The sequence below is a fragment of the Gambusia affinis genome, linkage group LG20 (genome assembly GCF_019740435.1).
Source record: "Gambusia affinis linkage group LG20, SWU_Gaff_1.0, whole genome shotgun sequence".
In the NCBI taxonomy this organism is placed as follows: domain Eukaryota; kingdom Metazoa; phylum Chordata; class Actinopteri; order Cyprinodontiformes; family Poeciliidae; genus Gambusia; species Gambusia affinis.
The window spans coordinates 7,947,003-7,969,439 of NC_057887.1; the positions used below are offsets into that span (position 1 = coordinate 7,947,003).

A 22,437-nucleotide genomic window follows, 5' to 3' on the forward strand; every position below is an offset into this window, starting at 1 on the left:
CTCCGAGCGCCGCTGACACCAACGTTGAACTTGCTCAAAGCACATGCATTTTACTTTATTGCTACTTTTGAGGTTTGGTTCTTTTTGCATGTAAGGCTGGATTGCATGTGCCACATCTGTACGGTCTCACTTAGAAGTATTTCTAACCCAAATTCTTTTAAGTTGGAAATAACAAAAAGATAGATAATTAACATACCTGTTAAAGTTCCAAGTCAAAGCTCAGGGTAAAGTCGTGTTGTAAAGTGCATCATTTAATTATAATTACGCACAGATATAGTAAGAATGAATATGTAACTTGTTCTTACTAATGCAGTGATATAGCAGAGATGTTAAGCAACCTAACCAACGTTTGCATTTTCTAATTAGTTGAAATAGTTATCTATTTGTTTTGACAGAACAACCTGTTGGTTTATTAGGACAATTAGAGTCAAAATATATTATTTTAGCAATTTAACCAATGAGCTGACAGGAGCTAAGCTGCTGCACAAAGCTCTTCGCACCAACCTCGTATTTTAATGCGATGATAAGTGAAGCCTTAAATAAACAGTGATGTCAAAACGACACCTCTGTGATAAGTACAGCGTTTATGCAATCTCCCCACCCCCATTCTACAACGATATGCAAATCAATTCGCTCTGTATTTCAAATTAGTCAGTGAACATGCTTCATGGATGCTTTATGATGGTGTAACATGTGTTTGACGTGTTATTTGCTGAATTAAAAAATAAATAAATTATTTTCAACCAAACGTCCGTCTTTCCAATAGTCTTTTAAGATCTGGTTGACAACTGTTACCAAGACAGCATTTCTGTGAGTTAAAAAGGTTTGGTTTTGGTTCTCAGTTGTGGTTTGGTGTTGTACAATCATGTTTTCTTTAGCAACCTCAGTTCAAAATCAAAAGCCAAGAAAACTATCCATCGGAATTGAGACACAGCCAGAAAAGTGAGCAGGGACGAAAGAAGAGTAAAACTTCCTGTTTATCGGCTGAGCCTTCAAAATAAAGGTTTGGCTTGAAAGAACGCAACCTCTTTTGGTGAATATCTTTTAAAAACGATTTAGGTTTTTGCCAAGCAACCAAGATCAACATTCGTCATTGAAGTGCTTTTTACATGCATTTTATAATTAATACTTTATTTTCTAATACAACTCCTTCTCTATGGGAAAATGGGACCCTTAACTTTACTTTAGCTGCACATACTTTTGTTTATATTCGTGTTGTAGAAGTACAAATGCGTAGTGAGTAAAGTAGGATTGTGACTTGGTTTTTCAACTTTCCTAACTGCATTTTCTTTCAAATATTTTGGATATCCTCAATGAAAAACATCTTGCATATAGACCATATTTCCACAAATAATGTGGATCCACAGAAAACACAGAAAACGCTGATTAGATCAATCCGTGAACACTACATGGGAGGAGGTTAAGTATTACCTGTAGAAATAATACGATACAAAGTACTCATCTACCTGCTGGTCTCCATTCAAAACTTTTAACAAAAATGCAGCGTTGCTTTATGAAGCAAATAATGTGGTTATTACTTTGACATTAACAATATGTGGACATACAATTAAGCCCCAAATTATTCCCACCTATGCAAATGTAAAAATATTTAATGTTTCTTCTGAATGAACGTAATATTAGTGTTTTGGAGAGCTTTGAATCTTGTAGAGATTCTGTGGCGGTAGCTAAAGATTACGTCGTTGGCATGGAGGTTTCCCAGTGTCAAAGAATTGGAGCTTTAAAATGAAAGATAAAAAATATCAGTAAAAAACATGCAAGGAGCTGCTTGGTAATTGTAGACCAGCCTGGGTGCAATGCTAGAAAATTAATTGAGAGAGTTAAAAATGTAAAAAAGGACATAGATTACTTTTTCAATAACTCGTTTAACAGTGCATTTCCTGTCAGCTACATATCCACTGTTTGAATGCAAATCATTTAAAATCTAAATCTGCCATATACCGTAGGAGTATATTAGCAAAATAAGACAATGACCATTTGTTTGTTTTTCGTTTTGGATAGCTTGTAAAACTCTTATTTTGAAAATGTCGCTGGACGGGCCTCCTCTAGATTTTTTTTGGTTTGACAGTGACACTTCCACGACGGAGCCAACGGATTGGAGGTGAGACAACACATTGCAACACAGAGCAGAGGGGTGTATCGCAGGAAGTCTATAAAGGAGAAAGCGCAACTTTTTTTAGCGGCGGAAGCTTTCTCCTCACACTCTTCTGCGGAAGTTTATCTCAAGTAAAGTCTGCGCGCAACAGGTGTCACTTCTTTCTTTATGGTCGTTCCGTGAAAGCTCACGACTTATTTTGCTTGCGGGCGAAGAACAGAAACAAAAGAAAAGTTTTCAAATTTAGCAAATAAAATGTCTCACCTTAGACCCAGGCTCTGTGTGCTTGAGAAATCGCCCACTGGTTATGGGTTCCACCTGCACGCAGAGAAGGGCAGAACCGGGCAGTTCATTCGGCTCGTGGAACCCGACTCCCCCGCCTCCGCGTCCGGGCTGCTCGCGAGAGACCGGCTGATGTTCGTGAACGGGGAGAACGTGGAGGGCGAGAGCCATCAGCAGGTGGTGGCGAGGATACGGGCAACCACGGGGGCTCTGGAGCTTATTGTAGTGGACCCCGAAACGGCGGAGCTGCTAAGCAAACACGACCTGCGGTGCCGGAGAGAATACGTGACGGAGGGTATTCCCCTGCCCAGCGGGGACAGCGACTCGGAGCACGAGGACAAGCGGAGCAACGGCACCCCTGTCCCGCGCGAGAATGGGGACACGTCCTCGGTGAGGTCGGGGAGTGTGAGCTCCAGCACAAAGGTACAGCTTAAACAGATGTATAAAATATATTATATTATATTATCTTGTACTTTTAACTTTGGCAGCTTACGGCAATATTATGTCATCTCACTTTCAAGTTAGGACATAACTCTTAAGCAAAATATTCGCTGAGTAAGGTCTATTTGTAGCTAACATTGCTATGACAAATCAGTGATAGGCAAAACTGAATACACCCTTACTGCTTGATTTTAAGGGTGCTGAACAAATACTTTAATAATAATTCATCAGCAAGCTGGTGGAAATTGTCTTATGATTGTTTCATGGAAGTTTCGACCATTGGGTGGTTTGAAGTAAGCTCAAAGGGTGGAACAACATCAGGAATAGTTGCCTCTGATCAAACTGGGAAAGTTTATGGATTGAATTCCCAACTAGTTGAAGCCCAGATCAGTAGAATACATATTGGTAATCATGTAAGAAATGTGACTTAAGGTTTGCAAAGTTTTGTCTGGATGAAGTACAGGAGTTTGGGAGCATTTTCGGAACCCAGAGTTTGGCCATAAGCCAATGTCCGTCTGACATCTAATCCTTTCCAAAAAATGTAACCCTCCAGAAGAAAATGATTGAAAACACACCCAAGAAAAGTACAAGAAGAAAGTGTTGTGAAAGCATTAAGTAATTTTTTCAAATTTTTGCCATCATTGAAAACAGTTTTTCCCCATGACTGTATGCAGGGACAAAGATGCTCACGCTCCTATTTAAAGCAACTTGTCACCCAACTTGTCTTGTGACTGTGACTTAAAGGTTTTAAACAGATACTCAGCTAGGCAGTCACTTCCGGAGGTGACTGCCGGTAAGGACTTACAGAGATGTGATGCCGCTGGGCGAAACATCCTCGGCTTCTTTCTGCTTGTGCTCCTGTTCAACAGAGTCTTTGTTTTCCAAATGTCTGTAATTGCCCCTTGCTTCCTGTCTAGGATTCCTTGTCAGGTTCGGCCTGTCAGACGAGATCATTTGTCACGCCCGAAGACTGATGGGCTTCTTCAGCATCTGCTTTCTTTTGTCATCTGAATGATTTTTTTTATAGAATTGAGTTGAGGTCATTAGGGTAACCCAAGCGCAGTTTCTTTATGTCTAGCTTTTTTTTTTTTTTTTTTTTTTAGCTAGTTCCTTGAGGTTATACAAGGAAGAACACCAAAATGGTGTTCCTCCTTTTATAAATAGAACCTTCCTTGACTCTTGTGTCTTCATAAATCGGCTTCTGAAGGTTTCTGTAGTTGGATATCGAATTCTTTTATTGGGGTTAATCTTTGAGAGGGTTGGCAACCTTCCACGGATTTGTTGGCTGTGGAACTTCTTCAGCCAGTGCAAAGTCTGGGCCCCTGGTTTTAAAGGTTATGTAACAGGTCTGCAGAATAGTGTCATTGTGGAGGCGTTTTGGCCCTGCACACCTCTCCAAATTGCAAGTTGTTTTTATGTATGACACAATAGGATTATGGTTATTTTTAGGCTGCCGCTCATTTAATTGGAGCTGACGGCCAAATGAGAATTTTGTAATGAGCGAGCCAGTAAAATACGTAAAATGTAGAAGTGCATATGAAGCAGACAGAAATATGTGCAATTGATTTGGATTTTTTTTCAAACAGACAAAATGTACAATTGAAATCTAGGAATGATCTAAGCACTAACTTAATCAAGTATCAGGTTCAGAGAACCAATGTGTCGCGTTATCGTTTTATGCCTGAACACTAAATTTAGAAACAACTTCACTAACCGAAGTGACTTCATTTTCATAGAAACCGGCAGAAGTGCAGAGAAACATGTTATTGCTGTTGTTGGCGTCAGGTTATGATGACAACTGCAGTGCAATAAAAAAATGTTTTTTTACATAGTCTCTTACGTTGTAAAGTGATTTGAAAAGCAGCTATTGCAACCATATTCTACTGATATGAATATTATTTTTTGCTGTACGTATTAACAGCAACTATTAATAGCAGAAACTGAACGATTTAGAACTTTTATCAGTTTTATGTTCTTGTTTCAAAAAGCATATTCACTGAAGCCATCTCTCTTCTTATAGGTCTGTCGTTCTTTTGCTAATTCATTGACTTTTATTAGTCTGCTGTTTTAAAGTAGAGAGATGGGACTGTATTCTGGTGGGAATTGTAGCTCATCTAACCCTACATTTTCCATTTAGAAATCTTTAAACCTAAACTATAATGTCAAACACAAACATTGGACATATTTTTAGTAGGTGTTGTGCCAGCATTAGTAGCCCTACCAATTAAAAGCATAACGTTGGTCGCCGAACAACAAGATGGATTCTGTCCTTTTCTTTTGAAGTTGGTTTTGCTCCTTTACTTTGTTTTTCTGGTTGAAGTGTGAAGACTAAGTTGGCTCAGGGCAACGATGTAGACACTCAGCAAAATTCCTGGCTGATGGGGAACTTGGCACAGCCGGAGTTCCTGAGTGGTGGTGTGATACTGGCCACTGATGCTAAACTTGAGTGGGCTGACCCATAATGACGTGAAACTATCCCTGCTCGTCGTTAAACAATACTCCCTTTCACTTGATGATGGAGTTAGAAGTAGCAGAAGGAAAACAGCTAAGCTTTTCCTTTCTTCAAAAATTAAAAGACCCCAAGACTGATTTATTCATTTTTTTTTTTTTTTTTTTTCACCCCAGAAACTTAGCCGTACCGGAACATTTCTGTGCGTTTTGTTGCCCATCCTGGGCTCCCAAGACTGACTCCACCATCACACTGAGAGCTGGCTGTGGGTCACCATAGAGATCCCAAGTGGCAGAAAGAGGCTTTGTCCACAGTCTTTGCTTGTGGAGAAAGGCTTCTGGGTCAGAAAGGAAAAGAGAAAGCACTCTCACGCCTCTGAGAGGAGGCCATGATGACCCTGAAACACATCCACGCCGCTCCAACGCACACTGGGAATGAGACCGGGGTGAACTGGGAATCGTTTTCTAGAAAGGAGTCTGGTCTGGATTTGCAGATGTGAAACGTCAGTGTCATTATTGCTGTGGTCGTGGCACCACTCTTTGGTCGCTCCCCTTTTCTTTGTACCTTATTTCTGCAACCTCTGCTGATATTCCAGAATGTGGAAGAAATGTCAGCACATTCCCAGCATCTAATGTTGATTTTATGCCGTCTAGATTCAACTTTTTGGCAGATTGTTGTAGAATACGGCTGATAAAGAATGCAAATGTTTATAGCCTGCAGCCAGAAAGGTTTGCGCACGCTTCCTTTCTGTTGGCTCTGATCAGCTTGGTTAAAATTAAACCATTTATTTCGTTGCTGCAGTTGCAGCAGAATTCACCAGAACGTTGCATTAACTTACCTTGACGGATAAGGCTCTTTACACAGCAACAAAAGGGGTTTTGGCAAGTGTGGATTCTTTGCCCTTTGCCTTAAAGCAAATTCCCTGGCTGATCTGTCTGAGGCATATATGTCTTAACATTCTGTGCAGCGTTGAGTGAATTCGGCGGATTCTGTCAGATTCTGTGCCGTTGTCTTCATAGTTTCACTTCAATACAGGCTTATCTCTCTCTTTCTCTCTTTTTTTTTTGCATGGCTGCACAAAATGCCTTGGAGGTAATGTCAGTGCTGGTAAACAGACTTGCATAGTCTCTCTCCATCATCCACAATCCAGTGGCCTTTTCCTATTTGCTCTGCCGTTCCACTCACACTCTGCAGGCTTTGTAAAGGATTTAGGTGTTGGGACTGAGGCAGTCATGAAACAAGGTGGATTTTGTGTATAGGGAGCTATTTTGGTGTTGATTCATCCATACGTTTTGCTGCTGAAAGGTCAGACGGGGACAGATTTTCAGTTTACCGGTAGAGTCCATCGGGCATTTATTTAAAATTGGCCCGCTATTTCAAAAAGCTAAAGGTCCTGTTAAAGTTTCACTAATGTCACATTTATGTCTGCGATGGTAGAACAAAGAAGGCTTTTTTCCTGGATTCACTCCCAACAACCTGTTGATGTGTAGGGAATATGAGTGGTTCCCAAAGAGACTGTCACATCGCTACATGCCACCCTTTGCCGCATCAGCGATATTATTTTTAATCTCCTGGTGAGTTTGTGCCAAGAGAATTGACTGGCACTTGCCCGACTTTCCAAGCTGAGTCTCTGTATACATGACAACATCAGGACAGGAAACGTTTGTCACACTTTGGTCTCTCGTTTAAAACAAATCTGCCCATTGTAGAAAATGTATGGCATTGGTTACGGAAACAACTCTTGATCAGAATGTTCGCAAAGTTGCACTGCCTCCTTCAGGTCTGGCGTATGTGTTGCATTTTTTTTTTCCAGCGCTATTTGAGTGCAGCGCGCTTTCGTAAATGCAGTTTTTTTGGGGGGAGAACCAGCAAGAAACATTTTGGGAAACATTACCATGTAAATGGACTAAGAAATAAGAACTCCATTGCGATATTAAAATCACTGAGTGTTACTTATACTCGTCTTTCGCAGAGTATAAGCAGTCCTAAAAATTCAAAATGAATTTAGTTTTATTTCTTATTAACGGAACAGTTACGGGTAATCTTCATCACAACACACAGAGTTCCCAGACGATGACTATTTTTGAAAAATAGTTTTTTTCTGCAAAAAAGAAAAAAAAAAACTACATTCATTAAGAGGCTTTCTACACATTTCTTACTAGGATGCTAATAATTATGCACGTGCAGTTTATCACTAGCTACACTGAGAGACAGTAGGTGTTAGATTGGGCCACAGAGGTCACTGCTACGAAACCCAAAGCAGAAGTAGCTGTCCATTCTTGGAGGACAGCGTTAGGAGTGAAGTTCCTGTTACTTGGAACCATCAGAATTTTTTTAATAGCATAACGGAAGGAGGCTTGCTGCTAAGTTGGTGTGTATAAGTTCTGATTTTTCCTCCTTTTTGACATCTTGGAACGTTCACTAACAAAGACTCAAAGATCAAATCCCACTGCATGTGATTAAAGAAACAACTTTGATCCTCACAATCAGCAAAAGGCCTTGAGGCATATCTGAACATTCCAGATTTTTTTAGCACTTCATAATCTCTCTTATCTTCGTCGTCACAGGACGATTGCCTCTCTTGCAGAATGTGAACCGGTCTTAACAGATATGAAAAATCTTAATGCCCCGCCGCCCCACTAAGTCGGAGTCACTGTTTTTCTTGCACAAGCGGGGTTTAAACACGTGTGCAGCAATCGACACTAATCTCCATGATGTTGCATATTGGGAACAGTTTTCCATCTGATGAGTCTTTATGTGGGCTGCCGTCCAAAATAAACACCGTAAAGGTTCTGTTGGCGTCGCTCTCCTCTGCTTTCTCAGTGACGCGGCTCATGTAGCCGGCGAAGAGATGAAAGACGTCCTCTTGACCATCCGAGTAGAGATCACTATCTTGGTCCATTTCGATCTATCTCGTTTTCAACACAGCAACTCTTGTAGCTCTTACTGACCGTGGGCTGTAAATCCATCAAGACGTGATCAGGATCACATAAAAGTGTGTAGGAAAGTATTTGACAATGAAGGGAGCGCCTTTGTCAGCTTTGGCTTTCCACACTCTCTGTCATCGTGTCAGGGATGTTCTACTGTCTTTTGCTGGCAGGCCAATAAAACATCCTTTTGATTACAGTTAAGGTCACAAGTATCAGCTGTTTGCCCATTGCGTTTGTTTGTTTGTTTGTTTTTTACAGATATACAGCCATTTTGAGCTCACTGATTCATAAAAAAACTAAATTTATTACCCTGAAATAACAAGAGGTGCAGCAAAAAAGATCTTTCCACTCATATCTGTCTATTTTGTTTGTAAAAATAGGACAAAGTAATGATAAAATGTATGTCATACCTCAGGAAGTAATGACATTTTGAGCCCTTATTTATTAAATATGTAGACATATATATGTCTAGAAAGGGTTTGCAACCAAACCCTTTCTTGTACGTACAGGAAACACTTTTTATAAAAAAGTTTTCCTCTTTGGGGGAGGTAGTTGTTTTTTAGTTGTTTTTTTTTTCTTTATGTAGTAGAAGCGTTAGGTTTTCTTAATAATAGAGATAAATTCTCCTAAAAAACAAAACAAAACGTGATGTTCACAAAATGACATTAAGTTTTAAGATAAACTTACTTATTACACTCATCTCCAGTGACATTAATGCTGATCCCCTTTTGGACTAGTTGACTAAATTATAACAGATGGTGACACATAATAAATCCAGAATAAAGTTAATCCACCATATTATATTATTTTTTACAATAAGCCATTTTTTTAAAATTATATTAATGTTGTACGAAACATCGTGCTGGCAGCAATTAATTGGTTTCTCATCTGTAAGAAACTTCCTGCTCCAACTGGCACCAACTATAAACAATGAAAACTGCAGCGGTAGCTTGGTGAACGCAGCACGTTCGTTTGGTACTGAAAAGACCAAAAGATTAAGAGGCACTAATGGCCTAACGTGACAGAACACACTCGCACACTTACACCCTCATAACCAGAGGTTTCCTCTGTCAACAGAGTGATGGGGTGGAACTAGTGACGAAACCACTTCCTGTTCATTCAGCTTGTTGATTTATGCTGAAGTTCCTTGGTGGATTCAGTGTTTTTATATTTGTTTTGTTACCTCCAGCAAAGGCATTAGCATTTATTTATTTATTTTTTATTTTTTTTCCCAACCAGGGGGTCTTTTGTGGGCTCTAGTGTCCCTTATATGACAGTAGGCTGACAGGAAAGGGGGAGAGAGAAGGGGGAAGACATGCGGCAAATGTCGTCGGGTCCGGGAATCGAACCCGCGACGGCTGCGTCGAGGACTGAAGGCCTCCAAATGTGGGTCGCGCTATCCCCTACGCCACCACAGCACGCCCAGGCATTAGCATTTTAGCATGTGACTGTTTCTGTTCTTGTTGCAATAGCCGTTAGAAAAAAAGAAGAAAAAAAAGCCATAGACAAGAAAACTTAAAGCAAAGACTATGTCAGGTTTTCTGAAATAGAATCGTGTGTCGTGGTTAGTCGGTTGTGCCACAGTCTGGCATTACTTATTACAGTCCCATGGAGGTCCAGCCAATGAAACCTCACAACATTCCAGGACTTTTGAGTCGTTGTGACCGTAAGACGGATTTTTTTAAAACCAGATGTAGAGGTTCGTGCCAACATTAAAAGGAGAGACAAAGTCACTCCTAAAATAACAATTATTCAGTGAAAGATGGGAAAAAAGAAATCTGACCCATTATTTTTAGACAACTGACAACTAAAGCATCACAGTGCCACAATCTGAACCTGGCATTCTTGGCTATGTGGCTGTTCTGCTTAATTCATTGGGGGACTGAGTCATATTTACACAGTTCTTGCTGTGGTGGCATACTGTGAACTATAATGCTACTGGGACTTAACTTGAGCTAATTATTTCAAGACAATGGTGCAAGATGGCTTTTGGAAAGTGTCTTCCAACCTGTGATTGAAAATGAGCAGAACTATTTCAGATAATCTTCTTATTTTATTTATTTATCTTAAAAAGGAAGATCAGCTAAAGAAGTTTGACCTTATTATGAAAGGCAAGTTAGAAATACAAGATGTGATGTTTTACCATAACAAGCCGTAAAACCATTAACCTTTGATACCGTGCAAACACGGAGAACGTTTATAGCGGTCATCGGTCGCTTCTTGTACTATGACACCGAAACGAGGAGGATCCTGCCCTAACGAGGCTTGACGTTCATCGGAAACATCAATGAAAATGTTGCCATTGCTCTGTGGATTATAATAGTTCTCACTTTTGAGGAAAAATGATAGAAATTTGTTGAAGAAGGCTCTTGTCTCAAATACAGAAATTTAAAAATGTTGTTTCTATGTGACTTAAAAGAAGGGATACCCAAGTTCAGTCCTGGAGATCGACCCTCCTGCAACTTTTACACGCATCCCTACTCCAGCACAGCTGAACCAGAAGGCTAAATTCCCTCATCAGCCGTCATAAGATGGTAGCTCTTGGACGTAGATACCCCTGCTGTAAAGATTTTGGTCTGACGATATGTAACTGAAATCAATTGGATCACTTATTGTTGTTCATCTTTGATAAAAGTACATTTTAAAATCTTAAGTGGAAAGTTGACCAAATTTAACGTCAGGAGATCGCCGTAAAATTGACAGAATAATTCCACTGAAACCCTATGAAGCAAATTATTCTAATGTCTGTTGACTAACCGATTCGGTGTTGAAAATGGAGCCTTAGTTGCTTTATCAACAAACAGTCTTGGACTTTAACCCTGAGTGGTGCAGTATTTCAGTATGAACCTTCACCACATTGCTACGTGTAGGCGGCTCTGCTAAGATTGTGGTCTTCCTGTTCATCATTTGTGTGACCAGATCTCAAAATGCAGCACCGTACAGCTCCAAGGACCTTGTGAGCATAATAGAAGAGTGTATTCATTGCATATTTATTCTGCTGTGGAATTGCTAAAAAAGGATTCTGCTGTCAGCTTTCACAAAGTCACTCTTTTAACAGAGCGACTCGGTCATGAAGACGTCTAATATAGCACGCAGGAAGTACTGCAATGAGGCGCGTTGAAGTGCACCCAGAGCGGCACATTTAGTAACCTGCTCGAAGGAGTTGTTGGAAAAACAGATGATCAGAACATTTTGTATGTTCGCAGGAGAGATTGTCTTAAGTTAAATTTCACTCAAAATAACAGGCTTCATCTTGATCGTACAACAGTTTGAGGAGAGTATAGCTAGAAATGGTGCCTGTGGCATAAGAAAGGAGTTGGAGATGCTATAAAACACATCCTCTGTCCTCCACGATGATTCTTTTGCATATGGAAAGGTATTGGTGGAGATGTTGCCAGATAGCCCTGGTCGAGCCACATCTCCCCTGGTGAGAAGTAAGTGGGTGATAGTGTGCCAGCTGAACTTGGATGACATACTCATCAGCAACCAGAAAGTGTTTATTGCTGATCTGTCTGAGCCCTGAGGTCTGCAAGGCTTACTTATACAGAGAAGAAATCTCATTACCAGCTGGGGGAATGAAGATTTAAGTGGATTTGAAAAGTTGTCAACACTCTACGTCAGTGCCATTTTATGCGCAGTGGCTGTGGGCGGAACGTTTTCAGTTTTTGTAAATGTTAACTTATCTGTCTGATGGTTTATTGTTTGGCAAAGGAATGGCTAATAGAAAATCTTACATTTGATTCTCTTCTTCATTTCATCACACGGTCAAGATAGACTGACAATCATTCAGTCAGTGCTCCTATAAAGATAAATTAGTCGATCCACAACATTGGGTTATTAAGAAAGAGATAATACCAGAAACTTTAATTACACTAGTCCATAAATTCAGGTTTTTAGGCTTTTCTAATTCTGTGCTCACCTACAATACATTGACCACAGTTTGTTTTTTTGATTTCACAAATAGACTATGAGACTATTGTAGAACATTTCTGTTCAGTGTAGAAGTGTCCAGTTCGAGTTCGATCGGTCTTGAGTATTTTAGATCTTGAGCTAGAAATCATCAAACACAATACTAACTTCAAATAGACCTTCAGTTTAGTTTTCTAGTTTTAGTTTATGACTTGCGAACTATAAAGCGGATAGCAACTTTAGCATCATTGATAGTAGTTATTCATTAGCCAGTCACTGTACATTTTTAAAATTCATTTTAAAATATTAGCTGTCCTGCGACACAGCTGAGATTTGCAGATTAGCCTAGAATGCACGTTTTTTTTTTTTTTTGACTGCAAAGAAAATGGAGTACTCAAAGAATAACCCATGCATGCAACAACATGCAAACTCCACACAGAAAAATCCCATTGAGGTTTGACCCAACAGACATCTAAAGCTATGAGGCAACAGTTGCTAACCACAGGAGCCACCACGCCACCTCAGCTTAAATATTCATCTTGTGCTTTTCTTCCTTATAAGCACCAAGAGTAAACTTCTAGTATGAATTTGTTTTTAAAGTAATAACGTAATCTGGTCAATTTTCATTTTGATATGTAGAACAAATTGCCATTTTTTTTCTCGGTTGCAATGTCTACTTTTTGTCTACTAAATTCCACCCACTAACAAGTGACACCAAGATGGTGTCATTCACTTCACTTGTCTGTGATCACATTATGCCTGATTAATCCGTGTCCGGAGGAACATACGTGTGGGATGAAATAATCTTGGCACGCACGGTAATTATTAGCTTCTCACGTAATTCTTCTCTCTGCAAAGAACTTTGTCAACCTTGTCATAAAGGCGTAATTCCAACCAAAGTTTCAGCTGTCGCCACACCCTCTGGATCTCCCGAGATCACCCAGTGACTCAGTCCACATGTTTCAGCAATCATCAGCCAACCTCTCACTTATATAAACCTGTGGATCAATACATAATCCTTGTTATGAGCCTCCCTGAAGGGGAATTTAACCTGAGACTATGCTGAGGTTGCAGTGGTTGATCTTAAATGGTCAGTTGAAAGGGAATCATTTACAGACAGGTGCAGATAGCCTATGGTTGCATTGATAGTGACAGTTTTATCAAGCACAAGAAGAAGGTGTGGACCCTTTTTCTTGTTTCAGTCATTATGGTCAAGTGTTCCCAGTGCATATGGTGATCATAATAGGATTAGTGTAAATGGAAGTTAATAATAAATCATGCCATGCTACTTAATTAGTAGCAATTAATGCCTTAGGAGTTGCACCGGCTTGTTGTTGTGCTTGTTGGACTAGATCAATCTATTTTGAGCTAGACTTCGTGTTTATAAGTCTGCTCCTCTTCATGCGAACGTTTCGTAATAGATTTACTTATTAACAGAGACTTAAAAGTTGCTGAATATTTCCTCGCTGACTGACCATATGTAAGCACGTCAAGACAGATTTAACAAGCAAAGTGTCAAAGGGTGAATTTTAGGTTCACAGACACTGAAGTTTCAGACAACAGGTCCTGATTGGAAGCAAATTATTAATTAAGTTGGTTCTCACTCACCCTTGGGGCTAATTATTTTTTGGTGTGGAGGGCTGTAGATAACGTATAAATGCTTTGCTTCGGCAGTTTATAAAGAGTAACAAAGAACAGTACCTCCTGGATGAGATTTATCATTGCCTTTAGCTAAGTTATTCATGCACCAGATTGTGAAAACTGGATCAAATCAAATAGAATGCTAATAAAATGTGCAAAAACTTTTGCTGTTATCATTGTAGTCATGGGATAAGTCAAATATTTAGCCCACATGGCCATAGAACAACTTTTAGTTACCAAAGTCATTTCTGGAATTCAAAGGAAGGACATAATTTTGAGATAGGTAATTATGTATGGAACACGTTTGAGTTTGCATGGTGCTCATCCCAATAATGTCGGGATGATGCTTTCCAGTAAAACAGTGATACTTCCTTTGATTTTTCTGAAGGAAACAAGGTCTTCCGCTGGCAACCGTCAGAAAACCGTTTGCGAAAAGCCCTGACGTTTAAAGAAACCGTTTAGCGGCGCTGACGTCTGATGTGTGTATGTTCGCAGGGTGAGAGGGACGGGCCGCGGCCTCGCCTCTGCCACATGAAGAAGGGCTCCGGCGGCTACGGCTTCAACCTGCACAGTGAGAAGAACAAGCCAGGCCAGTTCATCCGAGCCGTGGACGATGACTCCCCAGCACAGAGAGCCGGCCTCCGACCGCAGGACAAGATCATCCAGGTCTGCCTCGCGCTCGTCGTTCGGGAGTTTTACCGTGTTTGTGCTGCATGTGTGTCAGCTGTAATCCTATTACATGAGTGGAGAAATGGGAAATCCCACTTTAAGCAGATGGAGAGTGTGTGAGACACTTACTTCATCTCTCCGGACTACATTACAGACCGCTTTCACATTATCAGCCAGAGATGGATTTTAACCTTACAACCTTACATCCAAGATTCATGTGCTAATAGTGAGGAATTTGCTGATTATTGTGTACAGGCTGGGAGTTTATTGCCAGTAGAATGTTCCGTACCACCTGCTGGTGTTCACAGTCCGTGTGGGAGCGGGTGAGACTGAAGATTCGATCACATATTCCCACCTCCGACCTCACTCCCACTAGAATTCCTCTCGCCCTTGTCTGTCTGGATACTTGATTCATCCTAGCTATGGGAGTGTGTTATTTTGCACCACTCTCCATAATCACAGCGCCACCGCCCAGCACTCTCCATCAGCCTTGCCCTTCCTCTTGCGTCAGTCCTTTGTGAAAGTATAGGTTCATCCGTCTCTCACACACATTATGAACTTGAGTTATATCCCATTCTTGGTAAGTAGTTTATTTGTGATGTTGGTTCACCTTTTATCCAACTTTTACAGCTTCAGCTCTTCTGGAAAGACCTTCTACCAGGTTGAGGTGAACAGTTGCTGATCAAATTCATGTCGAAGGTGTTCTTTTGGGTTGAGGTCAAGACTATGGAGGCCAGTCAAGTTGTACCACACCCAAACTTGCTCATTCACGTCTTTGGTCTACAGACTATTAATCCGACAAGAACTCTAAAATGAGCCCACTGGGTTTGGAACGATGTCAATTTAAAAAAAAATCTCTTGGTTTGCTGAAGCATTATAAGTTCTTTTCAATGGAAGCAGAAAATTGGATCCAACTTCTGAAAAACAGACCCTCACCATAATCCCATCTCCATCCAATTTAACACGTAAGACTGTTTAAGCAGGCAAGTCCCGTTCGACTGGTTACTCGACACACATGACTCATCACTTTAGCAGACCCCTCTCTAGAATCTAGTGGCAGCACCCTTTATACCATTGTATTCGATCCTTTGTACTCTAAATGGTGATAAAAGGCATGAATGAATCTGCTTAGTGATGGGAGTCCATTTCATGAACGTTTCGGCTCACTGTTAAGATAATCTGAAGGACACTTTAGGTTTGGAGGTCTTTAGCTATTGACTGTTCACTACGCAGTTACACATCTACTGACCCCACCCTGTGATTTCTACGTGGCCTTCCACCTTATATAGCTCAGTTTCTGTCTTTCCCAATCACTTCCACTTTATGACCCCACTAGCAGCTGAAGAGAAAATTTCTCAACCGGATTTATCACACAGTTGGCATCTTAACACCCTACCCAGCTGTTAATTCATTAAAGTCCATAGGGCGACCCATTCTTGTTTTCACCAATGAATGTTGAAATATTTTGCATGCCTTGGTGTTTAATTTTATACAACTGTGACCATGTGAGTGGTTGGGAAATCTGAATTTGGTGAACTGAGGAGGTGGCCCAGTACTTTTTGCAAGACTAAAAGCGTCCGAGTTTTAACATCTAAACCCAAATAACTCATCTGCATTCATTTATGCACTAGCAAGCTATTTGCAATTTGACTAAGCGCTGTCGCGTAAAATCTTCGTTAGTCAGCGGATTCATTTAAAAATATCCAACTCCAATTGGTTGAACAATTTCCAAACTCTACTGGCTAAAGTTTTACTGACTGCAATTCACTAAAACTTTCGGTTTTAGGTTGTTGAGAACTCTTTTCTTGACACGTTTACTTGCTTCGTGTGTCACCCTAAACACTGCCAGGCTATAGTAACAGAGTGTTTTTTTCTCCACTGCTCTAATCTCTACTGTATTGCGTCACTACAGCACACCATGTGTTTATAGACCGAGCTTCCGAAGACTTTTGCACAGTCCGAAGCTTTTTCCTTCAAAGCTAAAAATAAATCAGACCTCTGGAGTTTTCTCCCTTTTAACACACCGGAGTTCTTTACATGGATTAGTAAAACAAATTCCTCTAACTGATGTTTTGGATATTGCTTACAGAGTAATCTCGCTGTTATGTCAGCGCTCAGACGGGATACAGCGTGGACTTTATCTGGTACAAAGTGCAGGCATTTATTGAGCTGAGCTGTTATACGTGTAGTGGAGCAGACGCTGCATGATGTTCCTGCTTTCTGGCCCGAATGCCGCCTTCAGCCGTGCTGCAGATACCCGTGGTGCCAATATCTGCTTCAAACCGGTCACTGTTGGCGACCGAGCAAGTTCTGCTCTCGACGTGCAAGCAGAGTAGATTTTGTGCAACGAAACCTTTTGTGATTTTATTGCCGTGTCTTTTTATGACTTTGTTACACCATTTATCTCTTCATTTGGATTTTATATTTATTTACTGCCCCTGTTATGCATTTCCCAACATGTTAAACATTGACTGAATGCCAAACACAATCCAGTATCCAGGCCTTTACAGAGAAGGCCAGGATACTGGATCACTGGTTACCGTAATCTGTCTGTTTCAGGGACATATCCTTTCCAACTAACACTCCTTTTTATTATTATTATTATTATTATTATTATTATTATTATTATTATTATTTTTATTATTTTTATTATTATTATTATCAGAGAAATGTCTGGTTAAGCCATAACTTTTGCAACTTCTCCACTCAGCTTAAGAACTGTAGCAGTAGGAGAATGTAACACTGGTCAGTACTGCAGCGAGCCATTCTAAGTATAACTTGTAAATATTTCCATTAAAATACCAGTTTTGAAAATTAAAGAGAATGTCTGCCTTCTAGAGAAAAACTGTGAGCCTGGTAACTGAAGGATTTGCCTCCCATTCTACCTTCATTGACTCTAGAAAGCAGCAGTAAAACCTTCAATCTGGGAAACGTTTTCATTTTTCTTGTTGCCGCGGTTCTGCTGCAGCTTTTTTGTCCGTCTCGGTGTCGCCTGTGCACGCCAGAGCGACGCGTGCACCGGCCCGAAAACGGACTTAGGGCAGGAAAAGCGACTGACAGCAAAGTAGTTAAACTAGAAGTGTTGTATTTTTGGCATCAGATAGATATTACAGCGTTTGGGAGTTTAGTTGATCTAAGTTTAGGAATGTAAACAGGCAGAGTGTGTGTGTGTGCGCGTGTGTTGGCGTGTCCTGGGCAACATCATCACACACCGACACATAATTGGAACGTTGCCATAAGACGGAAGACAAAGTGAATGAGGGGAGAAATGAAAAATAAAAAATGTAAACGAGATCTTCATATTCTATTTTTGTTACTTTCCAATGGATTCAAGGTACAGAAGGCCTTAAGCTATACTATTACTCACCGTACACCCAACATGCTTCATGTTTTTTAAATGGAACTATAACACCACTTTCGGTTTGAAACCAGCAAAAAGTTCATTAATCTGTTGTAGCTTTCTTTCTTTTATACCTGGCCTTCTGACTGGCGTGAACGATGGGAAGACGTCCCTAAACTCAGACATCGTGATCAGAGTGAAGACCTGGCTCACTTCCGGGACTTCACTCCTTTGACTAAAAGGTTCAAATTGAAGAAACTTCTTCCAATAATCCAGGCAAAATTTGGAGAACATTTAAAAGTTTCTGAGCCCCAAATCTTAACTCTGCTAACACACTCTCGGGTCAGGAGGTGGTCCAAAAGTTGAGGTCCAGCGTTAACAGCTAGAACGGTTGACCAACGCTTGAAATCTGCGGCTGAAGTCTTTAGCGGCTAATTTTAGCTAACGGTCCCGTGCGTCTCCTCCCACCCCCATCAGGTCAACGGCGTGTCTGTGATCGGCATGCAGCACACGGAGGTGGTGGCGGCCATCAAAGCCAAAGGCGATGAGACCACCCTGCTGGTGGTGGACGCCGAGGCCGAGGAGTTCTTCAAGAAGTGCAACGTCCAGCCCGGCGAGGAGCACGTCACCGGTGAGACCACCCCACGCCCTGCCGCGGCGTCCTGAGGGCGAGCATGGAGTTAGAGATGACTAACAGAAAATGTTATGACCTCTCTCTCCACAGGACTGCTTCCTGAGCCGGTGTCAGAGAGAGGATCGGACGAGGAGGTAAGTGGAACGCGCAGAGTGGGGGCATGTTTGTGTTTTTTTTCTTTTTTTGTCAGTTTGATTTAAGTCTGGACTTTTCCTTGAACCATTCAGGGATCTTGCAAAGGATATTGGTTCAGGCGATCCTTGTGTGATCTAAAATTGTTTTGATGATCTGAAACATTTAAATCATGTCAAGCTAAACCTCCCCCAACCCCCGGTTTTTATGTGTATAGAGCCAAATTACTTCAGTATTAAATGTTTAATTTTCACAAGTGCTCATAGAATGCAGAGGAAGTTGTAATATTTCTGTTATTAGTTACTTTTATTGCTACATTTTAGGGCTTGAACTAAATTATTTCAGCAATCAATTTGATCTGACGATTAATCGGATCTAAAAATCGGCACCTTCTGCAGATGTTTGACTAGAAGGGTACAAAATTCAATATGTATATATTTTGTGTGCAGTTTTGGTAGAATTACTGCTCTGACTTTGTAGTTTTTTCAGCAGTTATTTCAGTTATGTTTTACCCTCTTTCCCCAGTTAACGATTAATCAATTACTATATTAATCACAATTAGTCCAATTAATCGTTTCAGCCCTAATATGTTCCTTTGAGCACATTCGTAATCTTGATGTGGTCAGAAAATAAAATGAGTTTGATACCCCTGATTTACAAAAAACAACAGCAAAAAACACACAGACACAACCAAAGTTCTTTAAGGGGGTAAATACTTTCTCCCAGCCAGCTTTGTGGACATTCCAAGATAGTGGGCTGGAAGAGCCACCTGACCCCTGGTGATCCTGGGAGGAGATTAGACGTCCTGGACAGCGTTCCCATCAGTGTGAAGGGTCGGCATGTTGTTAGAGGATGGAGGCTGTGTGGAAGTTTCTCACGTCCCCACTCACACAAACGACACAGGACCAGTTGATTGGCTTCTCTGCTGGCATCGTAGATGACCTCTCACCATGGCAACAGCAGCTCACCACTCTATGCCCGCCCCCCCCTGCTCTCTCCGTGTCCTGGAGGATCATGGGATTGTGCCGGCTTTAACTTGAGGATTATGCTAATGGGGGCGACTAGCGGAGGCTGCTCACAACTTCTCTCACATGCAGCTACTTTCTGCGTTCCTGCAGCAAAACAATCCCTCATTCAGCAGCAGCCCCGTTACATAACGCAGCCTTGCAGTCACCTTTGACCTCTCCCGCCAACCCCCCCTCCCCCCAGTTTTTAATCACCATACGATTCGCATATGCTTACATCTGCAGGGGCCAGGAGCCGAGCTCTATGTGCACGGGTACTTTCGGATTTGCACGGCGTTGCTGCTGTGCTGCGCAGCAAACAGCAGTGTTTGTCCAGGTTATTTATAGGAGAGCAACTGCGTCCAACTTGGAAGTTCTGGTTCAGGTTCTGCAGGGCAGCACAGGAGGAGCATATGTGCTTTAATTAGTCCGTCATGAGAGGCTAATTAAAGATGGGGCTTTTAGAGGTTTTGTAGATCTTTACTGCCCCCTGCTGGACAACAGCGATCCAACAGGTGGTGCTCATCACAAACGCACGCTGACAAATTATGATTCCTGAACCGCCAGACTGTTTAATTCAGTTAATTTATGTAACCTACAGCTTTACAGCAACTTTCATCTCTTTCCACCTACGAAGACAATCGGTTCCAATTCATTTCCAGTGAAGGTTTTAAGCACAAAAACTTTCAAATATGAACTAGCCTCGCCGCTATCTCCTGCATGGATCTAATGTAATCTTGTGTTTGACAGGTTTCCTCCCAGTTGAAGTCCAAACTGTCTGTGAGCTCCCAGGCTTCCAGTGCATCATCCAACGCCTCCCAGCCAGCAGCAGATCGCAGCTCAACCCCGCCACAGGTAGAATTTGCCGGAAACCTGCAAGGTTCAGCTGGCATCTCCACACCAGAGCGAGCACTCAGTATAAATCCCTGTGCACAGGGCGAGAGGACCCCGGAACCCGAGCCGTCCCCGTCGGGTGACGCCATGGGCCTGAACATATCTCTGGCCCAAGCCAAAGAACGAGCCCATCAGAAGCGAGCCGCTAAGAAAGCCCCGCCTATGGACTGGAGCAAGAGGAACGAACTGTTCAGCAACTTATAAACTCCACGGGAGGGCTCTCTGTTGCCCTCCGGTGGAGAATCCAGAGACAATCAGCCTCTCGTTCCGCGCGCATCTGACGGACGCAAACCATCTTAAACCACGTTTTAACAGTATTATGTCATGATTTTATTGTTTTAATTTAGAGATTTGCCACTTCTGTTTGTTTCTTTCTGTGTTTTAATGACCGCTGGAGAGCCAGCATCTCACGCAGAAATTAATGTATATATTTTATGAAGAGTAGACGTAGTCGCGTTCTGTTTCTCATGAGGAGGAGAGCGAGGAAAATACAATTCAAAATTTGAAGTGGGTGAATCAACATACATTTCCTGACAGTCTTGATTGGTTTTGTTGTCCGTGTACATAAATGACCGATGGGATTAAAAGGATCTTTTGGCCGAACTGTTGAGGTAAAAGTCTGAAATGTTCCTGGTTATTCTGTTGATTCTGATAAAATCGGTACCATTTTTAAAGCTGCACCTGCTGGTCCAATTTTTTTTAAAAAGACAATGTATGTTCTGTGCTGTAAAATGTAATGATAAACAAAATATAGCATTTGGATCAAACAGAGTTGAGTCTGTGTCGTGATGTAGATTAGTGATCCTGGGCTCAGTGGTTCCTTACGTTTCACAGCGGAAATTTCCAAGATGACTGGAAAAATCTTCTTAGTTTTAGAAAACCTGCGATTAAACACTTTAAAAAAAGAAAGTTAATAAAAAATATTTTTATTTTTTATTTTTTTTGAAAGAGACATACTATTTCTACGTGGACTACAACAGGATGCAACTCTTGGTCTCATTTCTTTCCAGGATGATACAGAATTCAGCAGGAAATATAAATAACAGAGAAATCAAACAGTGCAAAAATATTCCTGATCGTCAATCTCTGGATTACTATAATGAAATGTCCACGACTGGGAGAAGTTCTTATAAACATAACAAAATTATTGTATTTTACTGCCAAACATTTAGGCTTTAAAGAAAACCCACTAAATTGTTAAAACAAATTGCAAATTCGCGGTTTTCAAATTAAAGACTAAACCTCCATTGGTGTGCAAACTTTGCAGCTTCTGAGGACCTATAAATAAATCCAGGTATAATTTGGCGATAATCGGGATATTTGCCATAATAACGGAGCAAAAACAAAACTGAGAATCTTTTGTCAGCAGATGAAGAAACTGAAGACAAATTAATATCCAGGATGTCACAGGATTTAAATATTGACATACTGAAGTATTTGTGAAATAATGCTATTAACTTGCTACATGTTTTAATTGGTTTTTTTTAGACTTATGATTTTTTTTGACTATATAGAACCACAAAACTTTGCTAACCACAAATTAAAAAAAAAAAAAAAAAAAAATGGTACAAAAATGAAAATAAATACTTTTTAATCTGCTTTTCTGATCTGCAAACACACAAGAAAGCTCAACCTGAAATGGTTGATAAAACCAGTCCCAATGAATATTAACAGCAAAGAGAACGAGTTGTCAAAGGGCTGCGACTCATTTTTGGATGGTGTGTTTTGGTGGAGATTTTAATGGTAGTAGCAACAGAGGCCTTTCCCACGGTGAGCAATTAAGGTGCTGAAATCTGAATTACATCCCTGTTAGTCCCAGTCACAATAATTGAAGCTAATAATTTTGCATGAAAAAGAGTTATTCTGCTCTCTCTGAGACTGTAAGGACTACTCCAACGCAAAGATATCTGCTGCTTCAGCGCCACATGTTGGCTGGAATGTAAACAGCGGCATGACAAAAACTTCAAATGTTGAAGCGAGAAATTCATTTTGCGGGACT

General features: G+C 40.9%; 1 protein-coding gene across 1 annotated transcript; it reads left to right on the forward strand.

Moving 5' to 3' along the window:
• Positions 1 to 2,126: 2,126 nt before the first annotated feature.
• On the forward strand, positions 2,127 to 22,390 carry LOC122823200 (Na(+)/H(+) exchange regulatory cofactor NHE-RF1-like). Its single transcript, XM_044102582.1, has 6 exons — positions 2,127 to 2,818; positions 14,261 to 14,431; positions 18,252 to 18,405; positions 18,499 to 18,542; positions 20,295 to 20,399; positions 20,481 to 22,390. Exons 1-6 carry the CDS (start codon positions 2,369 to 2,371, stop codon positions 20,640 to 20,642), a joined length of 1,086 nt encoding a protein of 361 aa, XP_043958517.1. The 5' UTR covers positions 2,127 to 2,368; the 3' UTR covers positions 20,643 to 22,390.
• Positions 22,391 to 22,437: the final 47 nt, after the last annotated feature.

Bases quoted from the DNA above. Each gene is read 5' to 3' on its own strand.
- LOC122823200 (XM_044102582.1), top strand. From the start codon at position 2,369: ATGTCTCACCTTAGACCCAGGCTCTGTGTGCTTGAGAAATCGCCCACT. The intron at 14,432-18,251 runs GTCTGCCTCGCG...CACCCCCATCAG, and splicing joins CGCAGGACAAGATCATCCAG to GTCAACGGCGTGTCTGTGAT. The intron at 18,543-20,294 runs GTAAGTGGAACG...TGTGTTTGACAG, and splicing joins AGAGAGGATCGGACGAGGAG to GTTTCCTCCCAGTTGAAGTC.